At 44.3% G+C, this 22,011-nt stretch overlaps 1 protein-coding gene across 3 annotated transcripts in view; it reads right to left on the bottom strand.

Moving 5' to 3' along the window:
- The window catches only part of Lars2 (leucyl-tRNA synthetase, mitochondrial), a 95,749-nt gene that overhangs the window by 9,032 nt on the left and 64,706 nt on the right, over nt 1-22,011 (bottom strand). For all 3 annotated transcript variants that reach the window (NM_001348167.1, NM_001348168.1, NM_153168.3), the window contains 6 exons: nt 21,643-21,758; nt 17,244-17,527; nt 15,411-15,509; nt 12,043-12,180; nt 799-899; nt 251-433 (listed from right to left, as the gene is read on the bottom strand). In NM_001348167.1, coding sequence (NP_001335096.1) covers nt 251-433; nt 799-899; nt 12,043-12,180; nt 15,411-15,509; nt 17,244-17,527; nt 21,643-21,758 — 921 coding nt within the window. The remainder of the gene's footprint in view (nt 1-250; nt 434-798; nt 900-12,042; nt 12,181-15,410; nt 15,510-17,243; nt 17,528-21,642; nt 21,759-22,011) is intronic.

Here is a 22,011-nt window from a genome sequence, read left to right as displayed (position 1 = left end):
GGGCCCCACCACCAGCAAGTGTAGATTGAGGACTGGGAATGTGCACAGACTCTGGGACTCCCCTCCACCCCCATCCCCACCACAGGGACCCAAGGCCCCTGAACAATGGAGAGCTAGTGCCTTGGAGAGGGACAGAAGTCTGGACAAGATGACTTCTAGAATTCTCTATTACTGTTTCCAGCAAGAAACACTTCCTTCCCCAGTTCCTTCAGAGCCCAGGGCAGCCTGTAAAGGAAGCAGGCAGACTCACTCTTTACATCCCACAAGATGTCCTTCTCAGGAGGGGCTGCAAAGAGGATGTAGAGCCGGATTGTGTCAATTCCATATTGGGCCACAATCTCCTCAGGGTCCACCCCATTGTGTTTGGACTTGCTCATCTTCTCCCACGTCACCTCTAACTTCTCTTTTGTTTTTGCACAAACAGGAGCAGGACCTAGATGCCAAAAGAGTATTCAAGAACAAGACATGATGGGCAGGGTAGAAATTCCATATTTTGAACTTTGCTTCGAGGCCTGTGGGCAAAGATCCTGGAAGACTCCGCGCTCTGAGTCTGAGGCTCTCTCTAGCAATGGGCTGTCAAACAAAGCTAGACAAGGTAGAGATGTCCAAGCAAACACTCTGTTACACAGGATGGGGCTGGGTATCAGGGTATAACCAGTCCCAAGAACAGCCTGCAGAGGCCTTACCAGGATCTTAGACTTTACACCCAGGTGGGGTCCAATAGCAGATACTAAAAGCTTCCTAAGAGCTTCTAGACCTTCGTTCTTACCTGTCCGAGCCAGATTGGGCCCTCCTTACCTGTGAAATCTATATCCTCCTTCTTCAGACACTGTCCAGATGGAAGGCGGAATGTCTGTCCCTTAATGAGGCCTTGGGCCAGTAGTTTATGGAAAGGTTCCCTGAGGAAAGATCACAGGGAAAAAAGAGAGGGGGAGATGGAGCAGCCAGGACTCAAGGCATCCAGAAATCATCACTATGGACCACACCTTAGAACAGGATCCTGGGATATGGTGTTAACATTAAGTCAGAGCAGCAGCCAGGTCCACTTTGCACTGAGCTGAGGTGGAGAGAGCACAGGCCTCAGATCTGGAAGGCCTGGATCTCACCAACTTCTACCTGAGCCACAAAAGCCACTTCCTTGCTCTGGGAGTCCAGTTTGCCAACCTATAAGATGGGAGGAAGAAAAACTTGCCAAGTTATGGATGGGAAGATGGGTTCAAGTGACTGCATGAAAACAGAGCCCGTGTCAGCTGCCCATCAGGCACAGCACAGAGGGGCCAAGAGGGAGTACTGAAGGCTGTCCTTGTGAAGGGTGCTTACTATTTCCCTTAACACAGGACCTGCTTAGACTGTCTTAAAGTTTTAAATCTAATGAGTTGGACAGGAATGGGTCATTTCTGTTAAAATCAAAGGATTATCTACCTGTTCTTCCTAGCCTATTACACTCTAAGGAGACAGCTACCAACAGCTGGTGTGTGTGTTAGTTGCATATCACGTGTGGTGGTTTGATCAGGTTTGGTTCCCATAGACTCATGTGTTTAAATGCTTGGCCCATAGGGATTGGCACTATTAGGAGGTGTGGCCTTGTTGGAGTAGGTGTGGTTTTGTTGGAGGAAGGATAACACTGCGGGGGTAGGGCTTTGTGGTCTTATATTTGCTCAAGCTTCACCCAGTGTAGAATTCCAGTCCCCCTTTGCTGCCTTCAGATCAAGATATAGAACTCCCAGCTACTCCAGCAGCATGTCTGCCTGCACACTGCTATACTTCCTGTCACACTGATAATAGACTGAACTTCTGAACCTATAAGCCAGCCCCAGTTAAATGTTTCATGTGTAAGAGTCGTCTTGGTCAGGGTGTCTCTTCACAGCAATAAAACCCTAAGACACCATGAGAAAACAACATGACCAAGGCAACTTATAAACAAAAGGATTTAACTTGGGGCTCATGATTGAAGAGGGTTAGAGTTCTTGACCATCACAGTGGGGAAGCATAGCAGCAGGCATAGTAGGTCCTCCAGAAGAGAAGCCAGTGAACATAACTGCTGAGCCATCCATTGTTCCAGCCTGTGCTCCAATAAACTTCCCCCAATCCCTCTGACAATGTCTCGCTCTGAAGCCTTGGCTGGACTGGAACTCTCTATGTAGATTAAACTCGGAAATCTACCTACCTCTGTACCCTGGGTGCTGAGATTAAAGGCATGCACCACCACAGTCACTACAATGGTTTATTCTTAAGAAACACTCAAATTCTTTACCCTATATTATTTTATTTTCGAAGAATCTGCCTGATTCACTTGATGCATTTCAGCAAGTAATTCCAGACACCATCCTATGCAAGTATTTCATGTTGCTCTGGACAACTAGAGATTCGTTCAGTTATACTGCCATGGCAGACCTTCCAACATCCTAGCTCTGGGGTGCAACGTCACTGACATGGGGTTGGGGGGGAGGGGTGGGCAGGTATTGGGAGCTTCTACTCAGGGAATCAGAAAACCAGAAACCTAACCACAAGTTATAAACCAGAATAGTCTTGCAGGCTAATCCCAGAAGATCCTTACTTCATGTTCAAGGTTATCTGATTTAGGCGAGTACTGGCCCAAGTGGCCCCTGCCCAACAGCTATGGGTAGGTAGTAACAAGGAGGAAGACATTTTCTAGTAGATTCAAGAGAGCAGATGGGGCAGACAAGAGAGTGAGAGAGATGAGGGCCAGGAATATTTCTGATTTTTGTGTATATCAGTCCCATGCTGCACCATAATTTCCTCAGGGTCCAGGTGCTAAGTACATGTTCTGCCTGAGATGCATCCCACCGTCCTGTTCTAAGGGCTTTTAGTGAGTATGTATGTATTTGTGTGTGTGCACACGTGCATGTAACACATGCATAGGAGTAGATGGAAACAGTGGTGGGAGACTGGAGAGATGGCTCAGTGGTCAAGAGCAGCGGCTGCTTTCCAGAGGTTCTGAGTTGAATTCCCAGCACCCACATGGCAGCTCCCAACCATCTATAATGGGATCTGATGCTGCCTTCTGGTATACAGCTATGCATGCAGACAAAGTTCTAAAACAAGTAAATAAAGTAAAATAAGTAAATAAATCTTTATAAAAAAGAAGCAATGGTGAGAGATAGGGCACATTTACAAAGGTGGAAAAAATCAAGTACTGTTAACATTCAAAAAGAAACGCTGTTATTTATTATCTATCATTGGGGTTTTGTTTGGTTTTGTTTTTTATATAATCAAGTGACCCACCACTGCCACCTTCTGGGGATGTGTAGAATTGCAACTTGCCAGCCAGACCCTAGAACTGTACTCTAGCTTTTAAATCTCCCTCTCTCCCTTTCCCTTCTTTCTCTGTCTCTGTCACTGTCTCTCTCTCTCCCTGTCTCTCCCCCCTCCCTTTCCATCTGTCTTTCCTTCTTCCCTCTCTCCCCCTTTCTTCTTCCCTTTCCCTCTCCCCGTCCTCTCCCTTTCTCTTTTCCTCCCTCTCTCCTCTCTTCTTCCCTCTCCCTCCTCTTCCTCTCACTGTCTCTATTTCCACCTCCTCTCTCCTTCCTATGTTCAAAGAAAACTGTCAAATGACATTTAACAGTCACACTGAGAAGTACACTAGTTCTGGGGTAGGTACACCTTGATGAATCTTCATGACAGACACCTGTGTAAACACAGACACGCAAACAGCACCTAGCATGCCGACCCACTTCCCCCAGGCACTCTGTCTCCTCTGCCACCTGACTAGTTTGACTACTACCAGAATCACTTACTTTTTTATTTCAAAATTACTTCAAACAGTTTCTGAGTGAGGGCCCAAGGCTGTCCACACTGGTCCTTTTCCCACAATTGGCAGGTCTCCTGTAGAACAGCTGCACCAGGACTAAGACTCTGATAATGAATGTGTCTCAATCTCTGAAATTTATGCTACTAGATCCATCTAGACCCCAGCTTCTCCAAGTTACAGCCCAGCAGGCACTGTCTCAGACAGATGATTTAGTATAGGGATGATAAAACTTGGCATGGGAAAAGGGGTAGGAGCTGGAGAGATGGCTCAGTAATTAAGAGCACTGGTTGTCCCAGTGATTGCCAGCACCTATAAGACATCTTACTGTCTTTAACCCCAGTTCCAGGGATCCAATGCCTTCTTCTGGACCCTGGGGCACTGTACATATGTGGTGAACAGACATGCACACAGGCAAAACACCCACATAAGTAGAATGTTTTTAAAATTGCATGAGTTCCAGTGGCCTGGCTATGGTCCCCCAGGCTCCCCTGAGCCTCAGCAGCACTTCATTTCTGCAGACTTCTCTGAGCCAATGTGATTCTCCTAGAAAGGCAGATGTGGTCTACTAAGAATGAGAATGAGAGACTCTTGCATCCCAGTACTGTCTTCCAAGAGCAGGAGGGTGGCCCAGATTCTCCTGACCCCTTCAATTGCACCTTGGAGGCAGATTTTTTTTTTTTTTTTTATCAACAGTGAAATATAACCTGTGTAAGCAGGAAGACAAGTGCTGGAATCTTCACCGTTTCTAGGTTAGTCCAGGTTCCTCCTCTGTCCTACCTTTAAAGGGTGGAAAGAAGGAAGAGAGCAAGCAAGCTCAGGATATTCTAAGCATAGATTGACAGGTTACTTTTAGTGTTATTTATAATGAATACTGAAGCCCTGGACAGACAGCTGCCCACTCCTCTGACTGCACCAGGTGGCTGCTGATGCAGAACCAAGAAACCAAGTTGAGGCCTGCCCTCACCCAAAATTACCAGGATCCTCCCTGGGTCTCCTTTTTGCAGACTATATTCTGTAAATGGCTGCTTTTTAAAATTATTATGTAATCACTGCCAAAGTCTGGCTGGGTGTGGTGGTGCACACCATAAATAATCCCATGGCTGGCTGTGGTGGTGCACACTATAAATAATCCCAACACTGAGGGAGGAAGAACAAGAGTTCTAGGCTGGTCTGGGCCAGGTGGTGAGTACAGAAAAAAGGAAAACACATAAAATTACCATGAGACCATGACAGTAAAAGGACACAACCCACAACCAGCAAATCTGTTTTCACAGATACAAAATGCAAAATGGACTGAGTAGCAGATCCTGAACCACAAGCATTTTAACTAATTATCTGATGGGCCCAGTGATATCAATTTTTAGTGTTCTGATGCAGAAATGTTGTTCTCATACATCAAAGTCTCTGGGGGTAAGAAGCAGAAGGCCAGTTTCAGGACTCAGTTGCACCCAGCATGGTTTTCATACAGTAGAGTTCTAACCAGAGCTGGCAGAGTGGATAAGGGTGGAGCCTCCAGCACCCTCATTCTAACGAAGCTAAATCTCTGTCTGCTTTATGGAGAATCTGAAGGTTATAGACGTAGTTTTAGGTTGAGACAGGGCCAATCCTACTACCTTTGCCCTCTGAGTAGTGGGATTCCAGGCATGTACAAAAGTCAAACATTCTTATCTATCAAACCATTTAAAATAGGGCAGGCAAGATGACTAAGTGCCTGAAGATGCTCGAGGACCTCAGTTCAATCCCCGGGACCTACATGGTGGGAGGAGAGAACTGACACTGCAAGTTGTCTTCTGAACCCCAAAGAAAACAGACAAGCACAGGCCCACCCTCGTGCACACACACATAAACTAATACCTTCTCACTATGCAGCTCTCGAAGGCCTAGAACTCAAGAGATTTGCCTGCTTCTGTCCCAAGGTAGGGAAATATATATCTCTATCAATCAACCTATCTATCTATGTTGACCCAAGATTTCAATGTTAGGACTGACTCTTAAGATATACTTCCCTTTCTTGCTGAGAAATAAAACATCACTCTTTTAAAAAATAATAATATATTACAAAAATAAGTAAATGATTTAATCAATTATGACACACTATGCAGAAATAAAAAATGGGAAATATGTATGTTTTGATGGAGAAAACCATCAAAATTTCCACAAAGTCAAAAAAAATCAAAGACTCTATTCAAACCACCACAGTTATTTGTTAGCATTTGCCAGTAATACTGCTTTCTTTAGCTACTTCAATCAACAGCACACATATCTGCATACGCATTTCCTTTCTTCAGCCCTGTCAATGCCTTTTACATACCAAGTTTATTTCACTTTTCTATCAATTATATCATTTAAGTATTGTTTCTGCAGTTCTATGCTATGTTTATTTTCTTGTAACGGTATCCCATAAGCAATTCATAAGTTGATCATTAACAAATACTAAATATACTAATTTAAAATATTATGTGATTAATAATAAGTAATTCTTAAAATTTTATTTGATGTGTATGAATATTTTGCCTACATGAGTATCTGTGCACTCCATGTGTGCAGTGTGCACAGAGGCCAGAAGGGGGCACTGGATTTCCTGGAACTGCAGTTACAGGTGTTAGTCACCATGTGTGTCCACAGAATCAAACTGGGTCCTCTAGAAGAACAGCCATTGCTCAGAACTGCTGAGCCATCTCATCTCTCCAGCCCACGACAGCATGCTTTGCAATTTTAGATTTTAGTATAGAAATGGCCATCCGTTTATATATGAATTATATACTAGAAAGTGTTTTCCTTTAATTAGAAGATGGCAAGATAGGTCTTTTAAATATATATAAATAACATTCTCAAATAATGGTTAGAATAGTGGTACTGCATGGTAATTTCCTCCAAATTAAAACATTCTGTCCTGGCGGGAGACTCCTAAGACTCGGGAAGTAAATGAAACTTAATGGGGCTCAGGAAATAAATAACTCACAAGTCTTAAAAAGTTTCTGAAACTTAAATAATTCAGCAGGTCCCTCCCCAAGGTTATCTCGGCAATACTGATTGCTGGAGAGAAGAGACTTTAGCCTCCTGAGCTGTCTGCAGGTAATAGAGGAGAGCTCCAGGAAGATGCCTTTCCTGAGGCAACACCTCCCCACCCCACCACCCCACCCCACCCCCACCCGCTGAAGTGGGCTTTTCAGTGATGCATTTTTATGCAAGCTTAACACATTTTTTTCTTGTTCCATGTAAATATGTCGTATACCCAGAAGTGTTCCATACTACAAAATAACTAAAAACTCAAGAATTAAAAGCCAGTGACCCAGATAACTCACAAATGGACAACAAATGTTTCTCCAAAGAAGATGCCTAAGAGAAAAACTGTTTCTCGGGCTAGAGAGATGGCTCCAGGGTTGAGAGCAATGACTGCTCTTCTAGAGGTCCTGAGTTCAATTTCCAGCAACCACATGGTGGCTCACAACCATCTGTAATGGGATCTGATGCCCTCTTCTCGTGTGTCTGAAGAGAGCAACAATGGATTCACATACATAAATTAAATAAATAATCTTAAAAAAAAATCAAAGACACTGGGTAGCATATGTAACATCCACAAGTGAGCAGTCAGGCTGGGCACAGTTACATATGTAACATCCACAAGTGAGCAGTCAGGTTGGGCACAGTTACATATGTAACATCCACAAGTGAGCAGTCAGGCTGGGCACAGTTACTTGCCCATAACCCCAAGACTTAGGAGACAAAGACAAAAGTATCAGTTCTAGGTTACCATCAAGACATATTCATAGGGGGAGGATAAGAAAAATACTATGTTGTTCTGGAATATGAAAAGAAACAAAAGCCCAGATTACAGAGGGAAGGTGGGAAGCTGGAAGGGAGCTGTGCACTTCCTGTAGAGCTAGTAAGTACTTAGGTATTTAACAGGATGACCTGGGGTCATTCTGCTAACATTATGCATACAGGAGACTGTAATTTATTGTCCTAACAGAAAAATAACTAAAAAGGCAACACATGGTATAAAATACACTGCTTAAAATGTGTCATTGAGCTGGCAAAACCAAAGCAGAATAAAGAAACAACAAAAATCCCAGACACTCAGAAAGCACAGTTTATTTAGCCAGTTCTCTAAGTGATCTAGGGACTCCTGAGCGGAGACGGGATGGCGAAGACTAGATAGGACAGCTGGAGACCAAACCCTCCAGTACAGCAGGAGCCACTGAAGCCACGTAGGCATTAGGAAGCTGCTCACAGTTGGTTAGCACAGAAAAGCCATTAAACTTACATTCATTGACCATGGCGAAATAAGAAACTTTCCCGAAAATCTACACACATAAGCTGATCCTGTTACAGTTCTAGGACTGGAGCCATGCTGCTTGTCTGGTCACACAACCTCAGCTGGAGAATCTGAGGTGCTTGTGGATTGGTGCTCTCTCCAGCAACAGAGGGAAACTAACACAAACTGCCTGTCCCATAAACAAGCAAACATGACATATAAGCTCGGCTGACAATCATCGTCTCCTAAAAAACAATGAGCCATGGTTACGAGCAGCAAAAACAGTAACACGTTAGATCATACTGAGCTGAGACACAGGGTTAGCTGTCACACATAAATAAGTTATTCAATAAACTTTAGGAAATAGATAGGCTTGAAATACATTTATACTAAAAAGAAAGGGGGGTGCTAGAGAGATGGCTCAGTACTTAAGAGAGCTTACTGCTCTAGGACTTGGACTTGGCTACCAGCACCTACATGACAGCTCACAACTTCCTGTGCCTCATTCCAGATGATCTGAAATGGGTGGACTCCTCCACAGATGTGATGCAAATATACTCACAAAGGCACGATCACACATACACACACACACACACACACAGAGAGAGAGAGAGAGAGAGAGAGAGAGAGAGAGAGAGAGAGAGAGAGAGAGAGAGAGAAGTAAACAGAAGATGTGAAAGGTTAAATGAGAGATGCCTAATAAGCTGAATGGTCTAAATACAGTTAATCAAAGTTTCAAAAGAAGAAAATTGGAGAGTGGGATGAGGAAGGGACAGTTAAGAAGCCCTGTATCTGGGGTTGGAGAGAGGGCTCAGCAGTTAAGAGCACTGGCTGCTCTTCCAGAGATCCTGAGTTCAAGTCCCAGCAACCACATGGTGGCTCACAACCATTGCTAATGGGATCTGATGCCCTCTTCTTTTGTGCATGGAGACAGAGTACTCATATACATAAATAAATAAATCTTAAAAAAATTAATCCAAAGCAGAATAAACACCTCCACACTTACAGAAAGCATGTGGACTTCAAAATGCCAGAGACAATGAGGGCGTGTGGACAGCAAAGAGCTGTCACTCAGAGGAAACCATGTGCGCTCAGAACCCAGACCTCCATCTCACCAAGTACCCCTGGCAGGGCTGGAGCTCACTATATAGACCAGGCTGGCCTCAAACATACAGAGATCCACCTGCTTCTGCTTCCAGTGTTCTGGGTTTATAGGCATGCACCACTGCAACAAGGACAACGAGCTGTGGCTGAGGGGAAGTGCTAGCTCAGAGCCCTGTGCTAAGGAGGAGCCTTCTATAGATGATGTTTGGGCTGAGAACAGAGTGCATTGTAGTTCAACTGTTTAGAGTACATGAGGCTCTGAGTTTAATACTCAGTATGATAGGAAATAAACAGATGGCCTGGAAGTGTGGCCCACACCTTTAATCCCAACACTCAGGAAGCAGAGGCAGACAGATCTCTCTCTGTGAGTTCAAGTTCCAGGACAGCCAGGACAGCTACACAGAGAAACCCTAACTCAACAAACAGACAAATAAAAAGATGTTTGAAAATATGACGCTGAAATAAATTTACTTTTAGAGAAAAGAACAAACACATGGATCATCAATAAAGAAAACAAAAAGATATACTGAAGGATATATTTCAGACAAAAAGATTATCTGAGATGTTAAGATGAGACATGAGAAGAGGGATGAGGAAGGGCAGTGGCCAATGTGGTTCCAGGGCAATACCAAAGAAACATGCCCAGAACTGACAAAGAAAACAAAGGGGTGACCAGAGAAAGAATCTCTGGGAGAAAAAGGAAAAAGAAGAGGAGGACTTCCCTCAAAGGACAAAGGACACCAAGACTTGTGTATTAAAGTAACAAAGGCTGTGCATATCAAACCAGCAGTACAGAGAGCAAGCGTGTGGAGCAGAGAGCCCACCAGCAGGCCCTATGGATGCAACACATCAATTCATGGTGAGGACACCACAGAACAGTGGGGAGAAGGCTGAGCTGTTCAGTGATGGAGCAAAGGCATGAAGAGCAATAGCCACAGAGGAGAAGGTTAATGTGTGTGTGTGAGCGTGTGCGTGTGCATGGTGTTGGGGATTGGATCCAGGGTCTAGTATACACTAGGCATGTACTCTACTACAGAACCCCGTCGTCAGCCTCAGTATTAAGTTTTACTATATTAGACTAATGATTTCTGCTCATCAAAAGATGCAATACATGTAAGCCAAGAATAAGGAAATATTGGCAATGCATACAATGAAAAACACTAGCATGGAAAAATCTTCAAAGGTGAAGAGCCCCTTTGCTGCTGTGGCTATATACTCCAAGTTCTGCAATGAAAACTCCAGTCCACACACTGGGATGCCGCTCAGCAATGAAAAAGAAGGAGGTACCAGGGTGAATCTCAAATAGAATATGTGCTATACGATCCTAATCACAGAAGGATCAATGCAGGGAAGAGAAATAGAATTGGATGTTTCCCATACAATTCTCATGAACTGAGTTTGGTCCCCAAAACCTAAAGGTGAAAAAGGAAACTGATTCTACAAACTTGTCCTCTGACCTCCACATGTATGCTGTGACACACTAGCCCGCAATCATACACACACACTATAATAATAAATGCAGTGGAGTCAGAAGCAATACATTTTTAAAGAGATTAGTAGTTAAAATTTACTATGGGAATTCTCTTGGGGAAGGATGGAGGGAGAGGGGTGATATGACTGGCAAGGGGCACCCTGTGAGCACCAAGCTATGAGTAATATATTGTTCTATTCCCCATACTGAGGTGGGGAGCATGAATGTTCATTTACTTTTTATCTTTTGGTTCTTAGAGACAGGGTCTTATAGTGATAATTTAGTGATTAATTTTGGTTTATTTTTAAAACACACAGCAATATTATATAAGGTATTATAAGAATGTTTTTGTTTTAATCCCAGGTGTGGGGATCTGGGGCTGTTTCCCAGAATCTGACTAGGATTTGCCTCATGCTCTGGCAGGGATGTGATTTGTGTTAGCTGCAGATAGTTTTTGTTGTTGTTGTTGTTGGTTTTTTGTTGTTGTTATTTTGTTTTTTCGAGACAGGGTTTCTCTGTTTAGATCCCTGGCTGTCCTGGTACTCACTTTATAGCCCAGGCTGGCCTCAAACTCAGAAATCCGCCTGCCTCTGCCTCCCGAGTGCTGGGATTAAAGGCATGCGCCACCACGCCCGGCTTGCAGATAGTTTTTATGACTCTGTGACATTTGGAATTCTGGGGATTGTTTGTTTGTTTGTTTGTTTGTTTGGTTGGTTGGTTTTTCGAGACAGGGTTTCTCTGTGTAGCCCTGGCTGTACGGGAACTCACTCTGTAGACCAGGCTGGTCTCAAACTCAGAAATCTACCTGCCTCTGCCTCCCAAGAGCTGGGATCTTTCAGAGGGTCTATAAATGCTGGGGCCCTGAGATAGTCTCTCCATATGGCCTAAAGCTCACTATGCAGCCAAGACCTGCCTCAAGTTTGCAACCGTCCTTCTGTGTTGGCCGATTGAGTGCTAGGATTACAAAAGTATACCACCCTTTCTTACATCTTTTGAATGTTATGAGGAACACATTATAAGCCAGCAGGAGAAAAACTTTCAATGGATTTGCAATGCCATCTTCTGCTCTGATACACAAGTGTTAGAGTGATGTACTAGAGACGGTTCTGCCAAGCTTAGAGGTACAGTTTACCCAGAGTGACAAGCATGTGAGATGCTTCAGGAATCATATAACATCACAGTGCTCCTCTTTCCTTTACAAGTAAAAACCTCAAATTACTTAACAGACAGATGCACTGAAAGCCGGATTTCACACCAAATGATTAAGAGGTTTGTGTAAATGGACCTCAAATTGTAAAGACCTACAATGGCCTCTAAAGCATATATGAAAAACAGATTTTATTTTGTATACACAAATTATCTTGATTCCCAACGGATACCTGTTTCCAGTTACTGCTTGTGAACAGAACTGTTTTGTAAAGTACAACGAATGCTCACCTGTGCTTCACCATCTTTTGGTCGTGGCAAAAATGACTGAGGAATCGTGCATAGAACAAGTGCATGACAGCATGTTCCTTTCCTCCGATGTACAGATCCACGGGCATCCAGAAGTCTGCCAGTGCCGAGCCAAAAGGACTGCGAGAGAGATAAGCAGGCATTTTAATGTCTTCTTTGCCACAACTATATAAATTAAAGCTATGTGTGCTCATCCCTTGAAAATACTAGTGCCAGAAAATATGACTTTTTTTTTAAACAAAAGAAAAATGTACATAATAAGTGAGAAAAGGAGAAGCATTGACTGGACCACAAGCCATCCTCTGACCTCTGCATGGCTCACGGCACATGTGCACACACGCGCGTGTGTGCACACACACACACACTAAACAAATGTAAAAAAAAGGTAATTTTTGAGCCAGGCAGTAGTGGCCCACACCTTTAATCCCAGCACTTGAGAGGCAGAGCAGGCAGATCTCTGAGTTCAAGACCAAACTGGCTTACAGAGCAAGACCCAGGACAGCCAGGGCTACACTGAAAAACTCTGTCTCTAAAAAAGAAAAAGAAAAACGACAAAAAAAAATTTTTTTAAATAAAACAAGAGCAAGAGAAAAAAATACCAGCAACAAAGCATCTCTGTAGGATGTTTATTTGAATGGCTAGTTTTAATTTTTAGTATGACTATTGAGATTTTTAAAATTTTCACCAATAGAGGGCAATAGTAGCATTTATAATAGAAACTAGCATGCTATTAAATGTTCATTTTAAAACAGAAATCAATCTTATTTTTAAAGTGCTTTGAAATAGCCAGCAAGAGTACAAATATGGCTTACTGAAGGAGTGAAACTTATCTAGGGCCTGTTATAAGACATCCCAGTAACTCCCTCATTTTCTGGATGCTTGTGACCAACATGGATATCAAAGATCAGACTTCCTCCTACTCCTGTCCCCTAATGTACAGAGGGGAAGGACTCGCCAGGTCATCTATCTGTTGGCTGCTGCCTTGAGAAAGAGCCACTGTGGCTGGGGAGTAGGCCTCCCTGTTCCCAAGGCAACCTCCATTCAGAAGTTAACTGAGGAACTCGCTTTGGAGGATCTGTGCTCCCTGGCTTTAAAATTTCAGACTTTTCTCCCCAATGCCACAAAGTATTTTCCTGTAGCCTGCTCTTGACCAGCCGGTTCTGAAACACAAACGGAAACTGCTGGTGGTAGGCCAGGAAGCCTAGCCAAGCAGTGTAGCTCTTAGCATAGGCCTCTTTGCAGTTACAACTGTGCTAGCACTCTCAAAAAAAAAAAAGGCAGAACAAGTCTCCCAAATTAACCAACTAAATGAGCAAATAAATTTCCAACTACCTTTCCTTTTTCTTTATGAAAAAAAATAGTTTCTTAAAGAAATCCAACTGCTGCTTGGCATTATAGCATAGACCTTTAATCCCCAAACCTGGAAAGCGGAGACAGGCTGATCTCTGTGAGTTTAGTGCCAGCCTGGTCTACATAGCAAGTTCCAGGACAATCATGACTACACAGTGAGGCCCTGTCTCAAATTGAAAAAAAAAAAAAAAAAAAGTAAGTAAATAAATGAATTCAACTGCTGCTCTGGGCAACAGTAAAGCCAAAGTTGAGGGTGGTATTTAGCTCACAAACAAATTCGGGATAAATGATGTTAACTATTCAATTTATGTTCTACCTAGGCCACCGCTCTGGAAGATTCAAGACAATGCTGGATCCGGGGGCAGCATGGCAGGTGATGTGTGAAGCTGTGCTGTTCACAGAAGGGCTATGTAGGGCTCAGGACAGCTGGGACGCAGCCTGAGAAGGGAACCCTCCCTCACACTCCTCTATGGCTCACGTGGAGCTGCTCTCAGGTTCCCAGTCTCCTTGCATCTTTCTGTTTACTCAGGCTCTCACTAATTTCTGAAATGAACACAAATTATGGAACCACAACTCTGCTGCTCAGAACATGGCTTGAGCATCTGTCTAACCAGAAATACGCTACTGTGCTAAATCCAGAATAGGAGAGTGCTTCCTTTGCTTATTTTTGACAAAGATCCTTTGAGCCTCCTGCCTCCTGCCTCAGTCTCCAGTGCCCAGAATGGAAGCCCTTCATATGTGGATAACACAGCTCCAGGGTATTTCTACCATGCTCAAGAGCAACCTGCTAAGGTCTGAAAGCAGTCTGTGTTCCTGGTTCCTACTGCTCTCTTTTCGGTTTCTATCTTGTCCAAGAAACAGACAGAAAAGTCAAACAGCACTTGAAAGTTTATCAAACCAGTGGTCTTAGCCTCAGTTCTCCCTGCACCCCAGGCCTGAACCTTAGCCACTTTTGTTCTTTTAAAGTCAGGGCCTCACTGTGTAGCACCCAGATGCTTGGAACTCAATATTTAAGCAGACGGACCTTGAACTCACAGATATCCACCTGCTTCTGTCTCCTGGGTGAGGGGAGTAAAGACATTATCACACCTGGTTACCTACTCACTTTTAATTCTATTCCTCTCCATCCTTCCTCTTCTTCTCTCTCCCCCTCCCCCACTCCTCTCTTTGACATGGGGTCTTGTATAGCCCAGGCTGGCCTTGATCTCTTGATTTTCCAGTTCTTGCCTCTAGAATGCTGGGACTATACACATGTACCAGCACTCTTGGCTTCCACTCTTACTTCAACTATTTAAAAATGTTTATATTCATTACTGATTTGCACTTTAGGAGATTTATTGACTATGTGTGGTATGAGTCTACACTTCTTAGCTCTCCCCAACACCGTCCTGCCTCTCTTCAGTACACATAAGGCACCCCTACTGTCCCTACCGTTCCATAGTTAGGGTGTTCACATCTTCCTTTAGCTGTGTTTTCAATTTGTATTATAGATGGAATTTACTGGGCTGAGTAATCTAACTTAAAAATTAATATACTCGCATTAAAAGTGCCTTTTCTCTGGCACTTTAAGCTTTTCCAAGCTGAGAGCCTGGCATAAAGTGCACAGCTGACCAACAATAGCCACCACTGTGTTTAGGGGTTACTCTGGCCCAGCCCCTGGTCTCCATCTACTTCCAGGAGAAGAAAAGGAGGGCACCAGCACAAAGGTGCATCTGCCACCTTGGGTTCTGAGTGGGCATGTGCACTGGCATCCTTCCCACAGCCTTGCTGAGGCAGTGAAAGCTTTGCTACGGTGGAGGCTCCTCTGAATCCTCCTCCTCCTAATCCTGTCTCTGGGTGCCAGTTGCACAAACACACAATGTGGGTGTTTTCTCTGCCAGCTCAGCTCCTCTCTGTCCCACCTAGGCACGTTCCCAGCACCTCCCTTGCATATTTAACTCCATCTTGGTTTTGCTTCATGGAAGATGCAAAGTGCTGCTGTTCCACAGTAGGGACATCACCTTTGAGTATTATGAGGGTCAGTGTATCTGAAGTAGTACCACGCAGAATCCACAAAGGTGTCCATGGTGTCCGTCTCTCTCTTTGCTGATCCCTTGCACCTGAGAAAAGAAATTTATCAGTTTGTTTTTTTTTCTAGGTTTCAGTGCAGTTTCCTACCAGCTGTTCTTGTGAGATGTTGGGCCTGCCAATATTTTACTTTGATCAGTGTAAGTTTGAGTGAGGATGCTCTTAGAGAGCAGGGGGAGGAGGAACGGAATCCCCAAAAGGATCTTTCCATTCGCTAAGCACATAACAGCTGCAGTCTGATTTTCAATTTACAAAGGAAAAGAAGGGTTGTGTGTTACATCCCATATCTGTTAAGCAGTCCACACTGGCCTATGAACACTACAGAAGGAATCAGCCCTCCCACCCCACCTCAGGTCAGATGACCAAACCGGGCCTCGCACCTGCACTTTAGTCAGGAGGCCTGGGCACGGTGGAATTCCTCAGGGCGGGAACTGTCAGAGAAGTTCCTAGGGAATCCTGTGTGCCACCAGAGAGGGGTGCCAATCTCCACAGTGGTTCTCTAAAGGAAAGCCAGGTCTTTATGTGGATAGCATCTTACTTCTGACGATGGAAGTAATTGGAAGATAAGGCACCTTCTTTTTCTTGCCCAACTTGGGGAACACGGAGAAGAACAGAGACCCGGAAGCAATTACATCTGAGTGACACTCATTGTGCTCACTTCCACTACTGTCGCCTCGGGCTTGAAGGCAACTATGTGTTACCACTGATACCAAGCCCTGGATGGTCAGGAAGAGGTGCTGGGGCAGATGAAGGGGGCATGAGGTCCTTCACTGGGTTGAGGTCCCTTCATTGGGTTGGGCTAGGTAGGAGCAGTGCAATCTGGGGCAGCAGAATTGGGTCAAAGGTGTTACAGATGCTGCCTCATTGGGCTCCCAGTATGCCAGGGAATTATGAGGCAGACTACACCAAGCTCCACTGTTCTTCAGGAGAGAGTGAGGTTTCGGCCCAATGCCTTAGAATGCAAAAGTAAATATATAAAGAATAGGCGGATTTCTGAGTTCGAGGCCAGCCTGGTCTATAGAGTGAGTTCCAGGACAGCCAGGGCTACACAGAGAAACCCTGTCTCAAACAACCAAAAAAAAAAAAAAAAAAAAAGAAAAGAAAAAGAAAAAAAAGAAGATATTTCTCTGCTGTCCTATTTGGTTGTATTGGCTTGGTGGCTTACAGCCCTAGATGTTTACCAAATTCAATCAGGGAGTAAAGTCAACTCTGAGGCCTGGGTTTTACCCTTCAGAAATTCTGTGGTTCTGTGAAGAAGCCATACTCTCATGCAAGGCTGCAACGTTGTACTGAATGTGAAAACTCCTTCACAAAGGGAAAGAGAAAAGAACTAGCTTGATGCTAGTCAGCTACTGACCTGCTAGAAAAACCCAATGTCACTCTGAAGTGAGGAAAGAGGAGAGAAGGTTGGTATGCCTCAGCAGGGAAAGGAGTGAACACACTACTATCTTCCCCACACTCCTTGGCCATCACAGGCTCTGTCTGTACTGGCCAGCCATGCAGGGAAGAAACACCATTCACACTTCTAGGAAACTCTGTGGAGTAGAAGTGGCAGACAGTGGGGTATGAAGAAAACCTATATTTTCCTTCCATTGGATCAGTGTTTCGGGCCCCTCCATAGTGCCTAGGCCAAATTCTAGACTGTTTCCTCAAAGGTTCCTACATACTTTTGATATTCCTTTTAGGCTAGTGAAGAAGGTAGCATTTAGCATCTAGTGAGGAGAGGATATCCAAGATACCTCAGGGTGCTGGCTGTGGCTCCTTACCTTGGGCAGGAGCAGTTCACCCACTCCAAAGCCGTGGCCAGCGGGGAGCCTCCTCTGCCCGTTAAAGATGCAATGCTGGGCAAAATCACAGGCAAGTCTTGCAGTGGCACAGGCACAGGGCCACAGGCTGGGCAGTGGACAATGGGGATCGGTGTGCCCCAGTAGCGCTGCCGTGAGATCAGCCAGTCCTTCAGCTTGTTACTTGTCACGTGTCCACCCACTCTCATCCCACGGGCTTTCCGAGTCAGGGCTACAAAGGCATCCTGCCTGGTCATACCTGTAAACTGGAAATGAAGAGAGACAGCTGTAAGATAAACCCTGCCCCTGCTCAGCACCCTGAGCCACTGCATCAGTGTGTGACGCTCATACCGGTCTGCTTCACTGTTGGGCCACATCAGGGCTCCCCTGAACCCCGGGTGCATTTATCTTTATGGGTCTTTTCCTCCTCAAGGTAACACTAAAAATCACATTTTGCAACTGCACTGATAGAAAAATATGACTTTTGCTCATAAAAGTTTGAGGGGTTTCTGTTTGTTTGTTTACAATTTAAAAATTATGTGTATGGGTGTTTTATCTTCATGTATTTCTCTGCACCATATGCTGGGGTATACTGTGTGAAGGTGTGTCTTTGTATATTCAATTGTTAATTCTGTATTGGCAAAGAGTTAACGGCCCATCACTGGTCTCATATTTTGTAAATATTTGTTCCTTCCTCACCTGCCGAAGGCAATCTAGAACTGTATCTAATTGGCTTTAATAAAGAGTTGATGGGTGGGGAGGGGGTGACAGATATGGAATGGGGGGTTGGTGGAGGAGTAACCGGGAAGTGGGTTATCATTTGAGATGTAAACAAATGGAATGATTAAAAAAAAAAAGGAAAGACTTGATGGCCAATAGCTGGGCAGGAAGTAAAAGATGGGACTTCTGGGCAGAGCTGGAACTCTGGGAGAAGAATTGAGAGGTGGAGAGATTCAACCAGCAGGTGAATGGATGGACCAGAACAGAACAGAGAGGTAGACCTGGCCACATGGTGGGACATAGAGCCAGGACTAGTTGGGTTAGAGTAGTTAGGAGACTGTTCATTTATTTGTATCACTGGTGGGTCTGAGATAGTTGCTGTAGCACCACATTTGTGCCTGGTGCCCATGGAGGTCAGAAGAGGGGGACAGATCTCCTGGAACTAGAGTTAGAGGGTTGCGAGATGCCGTGTAGGTGCTGGGTATTGAACCCGGATCTCCTGGAAGAACAGTATCCTCAACTGCTGAGCTATTTTTCCATCTCTACTTCCAAATTTTAAAGATATTAAAATATTTCCAGGAGCTTTGAGAAACAACGTTGGCCATAGGCACTGTGCCGACTGTGTGTGGTGGGCAGCTGGCACCGGGTCTGTGCCCCCCTTTCTGTTATGCCCTGGTTGAATACCTACCAATGTCTAACTACCAGATAATCACTGAGATGTCTAATTACCAGTGAAGAACTGTACAATATGCACTTCCTCTTAGAGAGAAAATATCCAGAGGAAAAAAATTCAATGTTATATCTTAAGGCAAGCAAGGAGGTAGATCTGCCTCAGCTTGAAGAAACAAACCATTCTTATATTTAAATATTCCCATTTCACAGACAACAGGGCAGAACATGGCTGGTCCAGAAGTGGAGTGTGCTCTTCACTGATGCTCTCCAGAGACCAAGCTAATCAGATGAAATGAGCCATGAGGCTTGCTAACATTCAGAATGTGGGCTCCTGGGATCAGTCCTGTTGTATGTCAGGCCTCAGAGACACAAAGACAAATGTAATCTATTCATGTTCTCAAGGAGCTCAGTCACAAGACTGTCATTAAGAGACTGTTTAACAAACTAACCTTCTTACTAGTAATGTGAAGAGTCTTCTTAGAGTTTACTGTAAAGGGGTGGCTATGCTCTGGGAGAGGTCCTCCAGTCTGGACTCCTGGTATCATACAGTTACTATAGAAAGCACTACATGCTCTCGTCAAAGTCTGTATTCTCATGCCCTCTGCTCCAGAAGCTCATGAAAGAAAACAGCCTTGTCCCACCCTCTCCACCCCCTCAGTGACATCATTTGGTTGAATATTCAGCAAAGAGATCGGGGATGACTGAAGGCTACCGGAAGCAATCTGAAAGCAAATGCAGAGGATAAATAATGCTAAGAGTCCCATCTAGAGGAATAGGGGTCTCTCTGGGACCCAGGGAGACAGCCTAGTTTTAGCCATGGATATCCCCTTCCTCACTTCCCAGAGCTAAAGTTGACCCCTAGGGTTGGCTCTGCCCTACTCTCCAGTAGGCCTGCACAAATGAGGGCCAAGGAAAAAAAAGGCTTTAATATCTTAGAATATTATTTATATTTAAAGATACAAACATGAAGCCAGAAACTACTCGCTTGTAGATAGAAGTCCTTATTCTCTTGTAGATAAAAGGATGTATAGATAGATGATAGATAGATAGATAGATAGAGAGACAGACAGATGACAGAGACAGATGGAAACAGAGAGGAAGACAGAAAAGACAGGCTACCCTTATAACTAAATGGTCCCAAACCTGAAACACCTGGATCTTCAGGTATACTAGAACCAGAACCAGGGGAGGGATCAGTAGGTCCTTTGTTGGGATTCATGATTGGCCTGATGGAGGACTGACATGCTGAGCCAGCAGGTCCCAGATTAGGGCTTACAGTCAAATCTCCTGGGGAGCTGTAACTCCTGATGTCCACCACTCATGTCTTCGCTATCATCCTTCATTTGGTTGCAATATCTGGGGTAAGACTCAACCATTAGATTGTTAGTTTATTTGTTATGTCTCTTGAGACGAGGGTCTCACATAGCTCAGGATGGTCTCAAACATAGCCCAGTATAGCCTTGAACTCCTAACCTTCCTGTCTCACTTCCCAAATGTTAGGATCATAGGTGTGCATTAGCACACATTTCTTCCAAGTGCCAATATTTTAAAACACTTTGTGAGTGTTTCCATTGTGTTGTCAAGTTTAAAAATGAGCACTCCAAGCCAATGCTCTCAAGTTTTAATGTGCATACAAATCACTCAGGGAACTTGTGTGACTAGGGTAGGGCTGGAAGTCACAGTCCTAACAGTGATGTCAGAGCCATTAATCTAGGGACCAGACTTTCAGCAGCAAGGCTCTAAGCCAGTGATTTTCAGCAGTGGTCCCTGGACCAGTACCACCACCACCACCAACACAACCACCACTTGAACTACCAGCAAAACTTGCACCAGCATCCCAATACCACCACCACCAGCAACACCATGCAAATTTGCTGGAAACAGATCTCTTGGGAAGAGTCAGGATGTTTTAACAAGGCCAGCATGATTCTGATACATGCTCAAGTTTGAGACTCACTGCTTTCAGTCACTTCCCACTTTAGCCTCCCATCCCCAAACAGCCTCTTCCACCAGTTTCTGGTTCATGTAGCTGGTCTTTTTTTTTTTTTGCCCCTCCCCCCACTCCCTATCCTACCCCTGTTAACCGCCTATCACTAAATAGGAGAGAGAGATGGATGAAGGAGAGGGGGCAGAGAGAGAGAGAGAGAGAGAGAGAGAGAGATCCCTGAATCTAATTTCTTTCCTTTTGTTTCTTCTTTGAGCACAACTATTAACAACTGCCCCTGAATGACCAACAACCACCCACCCCACCTATCAGGGCTCTAGCATTTATATGCCCTCTGAAAAGTTTCCAGAATTTGAAATGTCACCCAATCACAGAAACTATCTGCAGCTGGCAAAACTATGCCTCTGCTACAGCATGAAGCAAGTCATAGTCAGCTGCTTCTGACAGTCCAAAACAGCCCCACATCCCTACACCTGGGATTAAAATGAAAGTACATTCTTATAAAATTTCTGGTTTCTTTTTTAAAAGAAACAAAAACTCCAAAATTGTTACTACAGGTTCAGTTCAGCACAGCTGGAGTTCACATCCTGCCGAATATACGAAATCAAACAGGAGATAACCTTGTTTAAACACTGAGTGTTTATATAAGGGTCTGTAAACTTTCATTAAACTAAACAGTCTGTAAACAGTCTGTTAACTCAAGTTAAACTTTAGATGTTAACAGCAAATAATCTGGAGTGAGCAATCATCTTCCCCAGGAAGAGTCAGCTACAGTCACCTAAGAAGCTAAAAATTCTTTGAAAAGATCATTTCTCAAGCAAGATTCTCAAATGAAGTTTTCTAGGGTTGGCTAAGGAACTTCTAGGTCTTGAAGAAGATGAGTCTTTTGTTCTGAGAAACCAAGCAGAGCTACAAGGCTGCTGGGGCGAGGGAGAGCGGAAGGGTGAGCTGGGATAGGACTCTGTAAGAGCGTGTCTCATCACACCAATCTCAGGGGCTTGACTCACAAGTAAGTAAATTTCAGGCACAGGCCAGGGCACCAACCTCAGCAGATCCACTCAGTCTCTCTGTGCCATCGGGTGAAGCTTCAATGACCTCAGAGTAGGGTAGGCCCAGAGCTTGGGCCAGTCTGGTGTCCTCTGAGCTGGTGCTGGGGATTCCTGTTCAGAGATGAAAAATACAAAACGTCAACTCCTCTTAAGTGCTCAAAACAAAGAATCATGCAACAGTGACACACAGCGTTAGCTTCTTAAGGTCCCTTTTAACTCAGAAGACAGAAAGCCACATCAAACTCACTGGATAATGGGACAGAGTCTTAGAGAACCTGGCACCCTAACACAACTGTTTACATTGTTGGACTTATTTTCCTTATATCTTTTTCTCTGGTTTTCCTTCTTCTTAAAAACATAGTTG

The sequence above is a fragment of the Mus musculus genome, chromosome 9, assembly GCF_000001635.26.
Source record: "Mus musculus strain C57BL/6J chromosome 9, GRCm38.p6 C57BL/6J".
NCBI lineage: Eukaryota > Metazoa > Chordata > Mammalia > Rodentia > Muridae > Mus > Mus musculus.
Note: the sequence above shows the minus strand (reverse complement) of the source record. Positions and strands in the feature narration are given on the sequence as shown.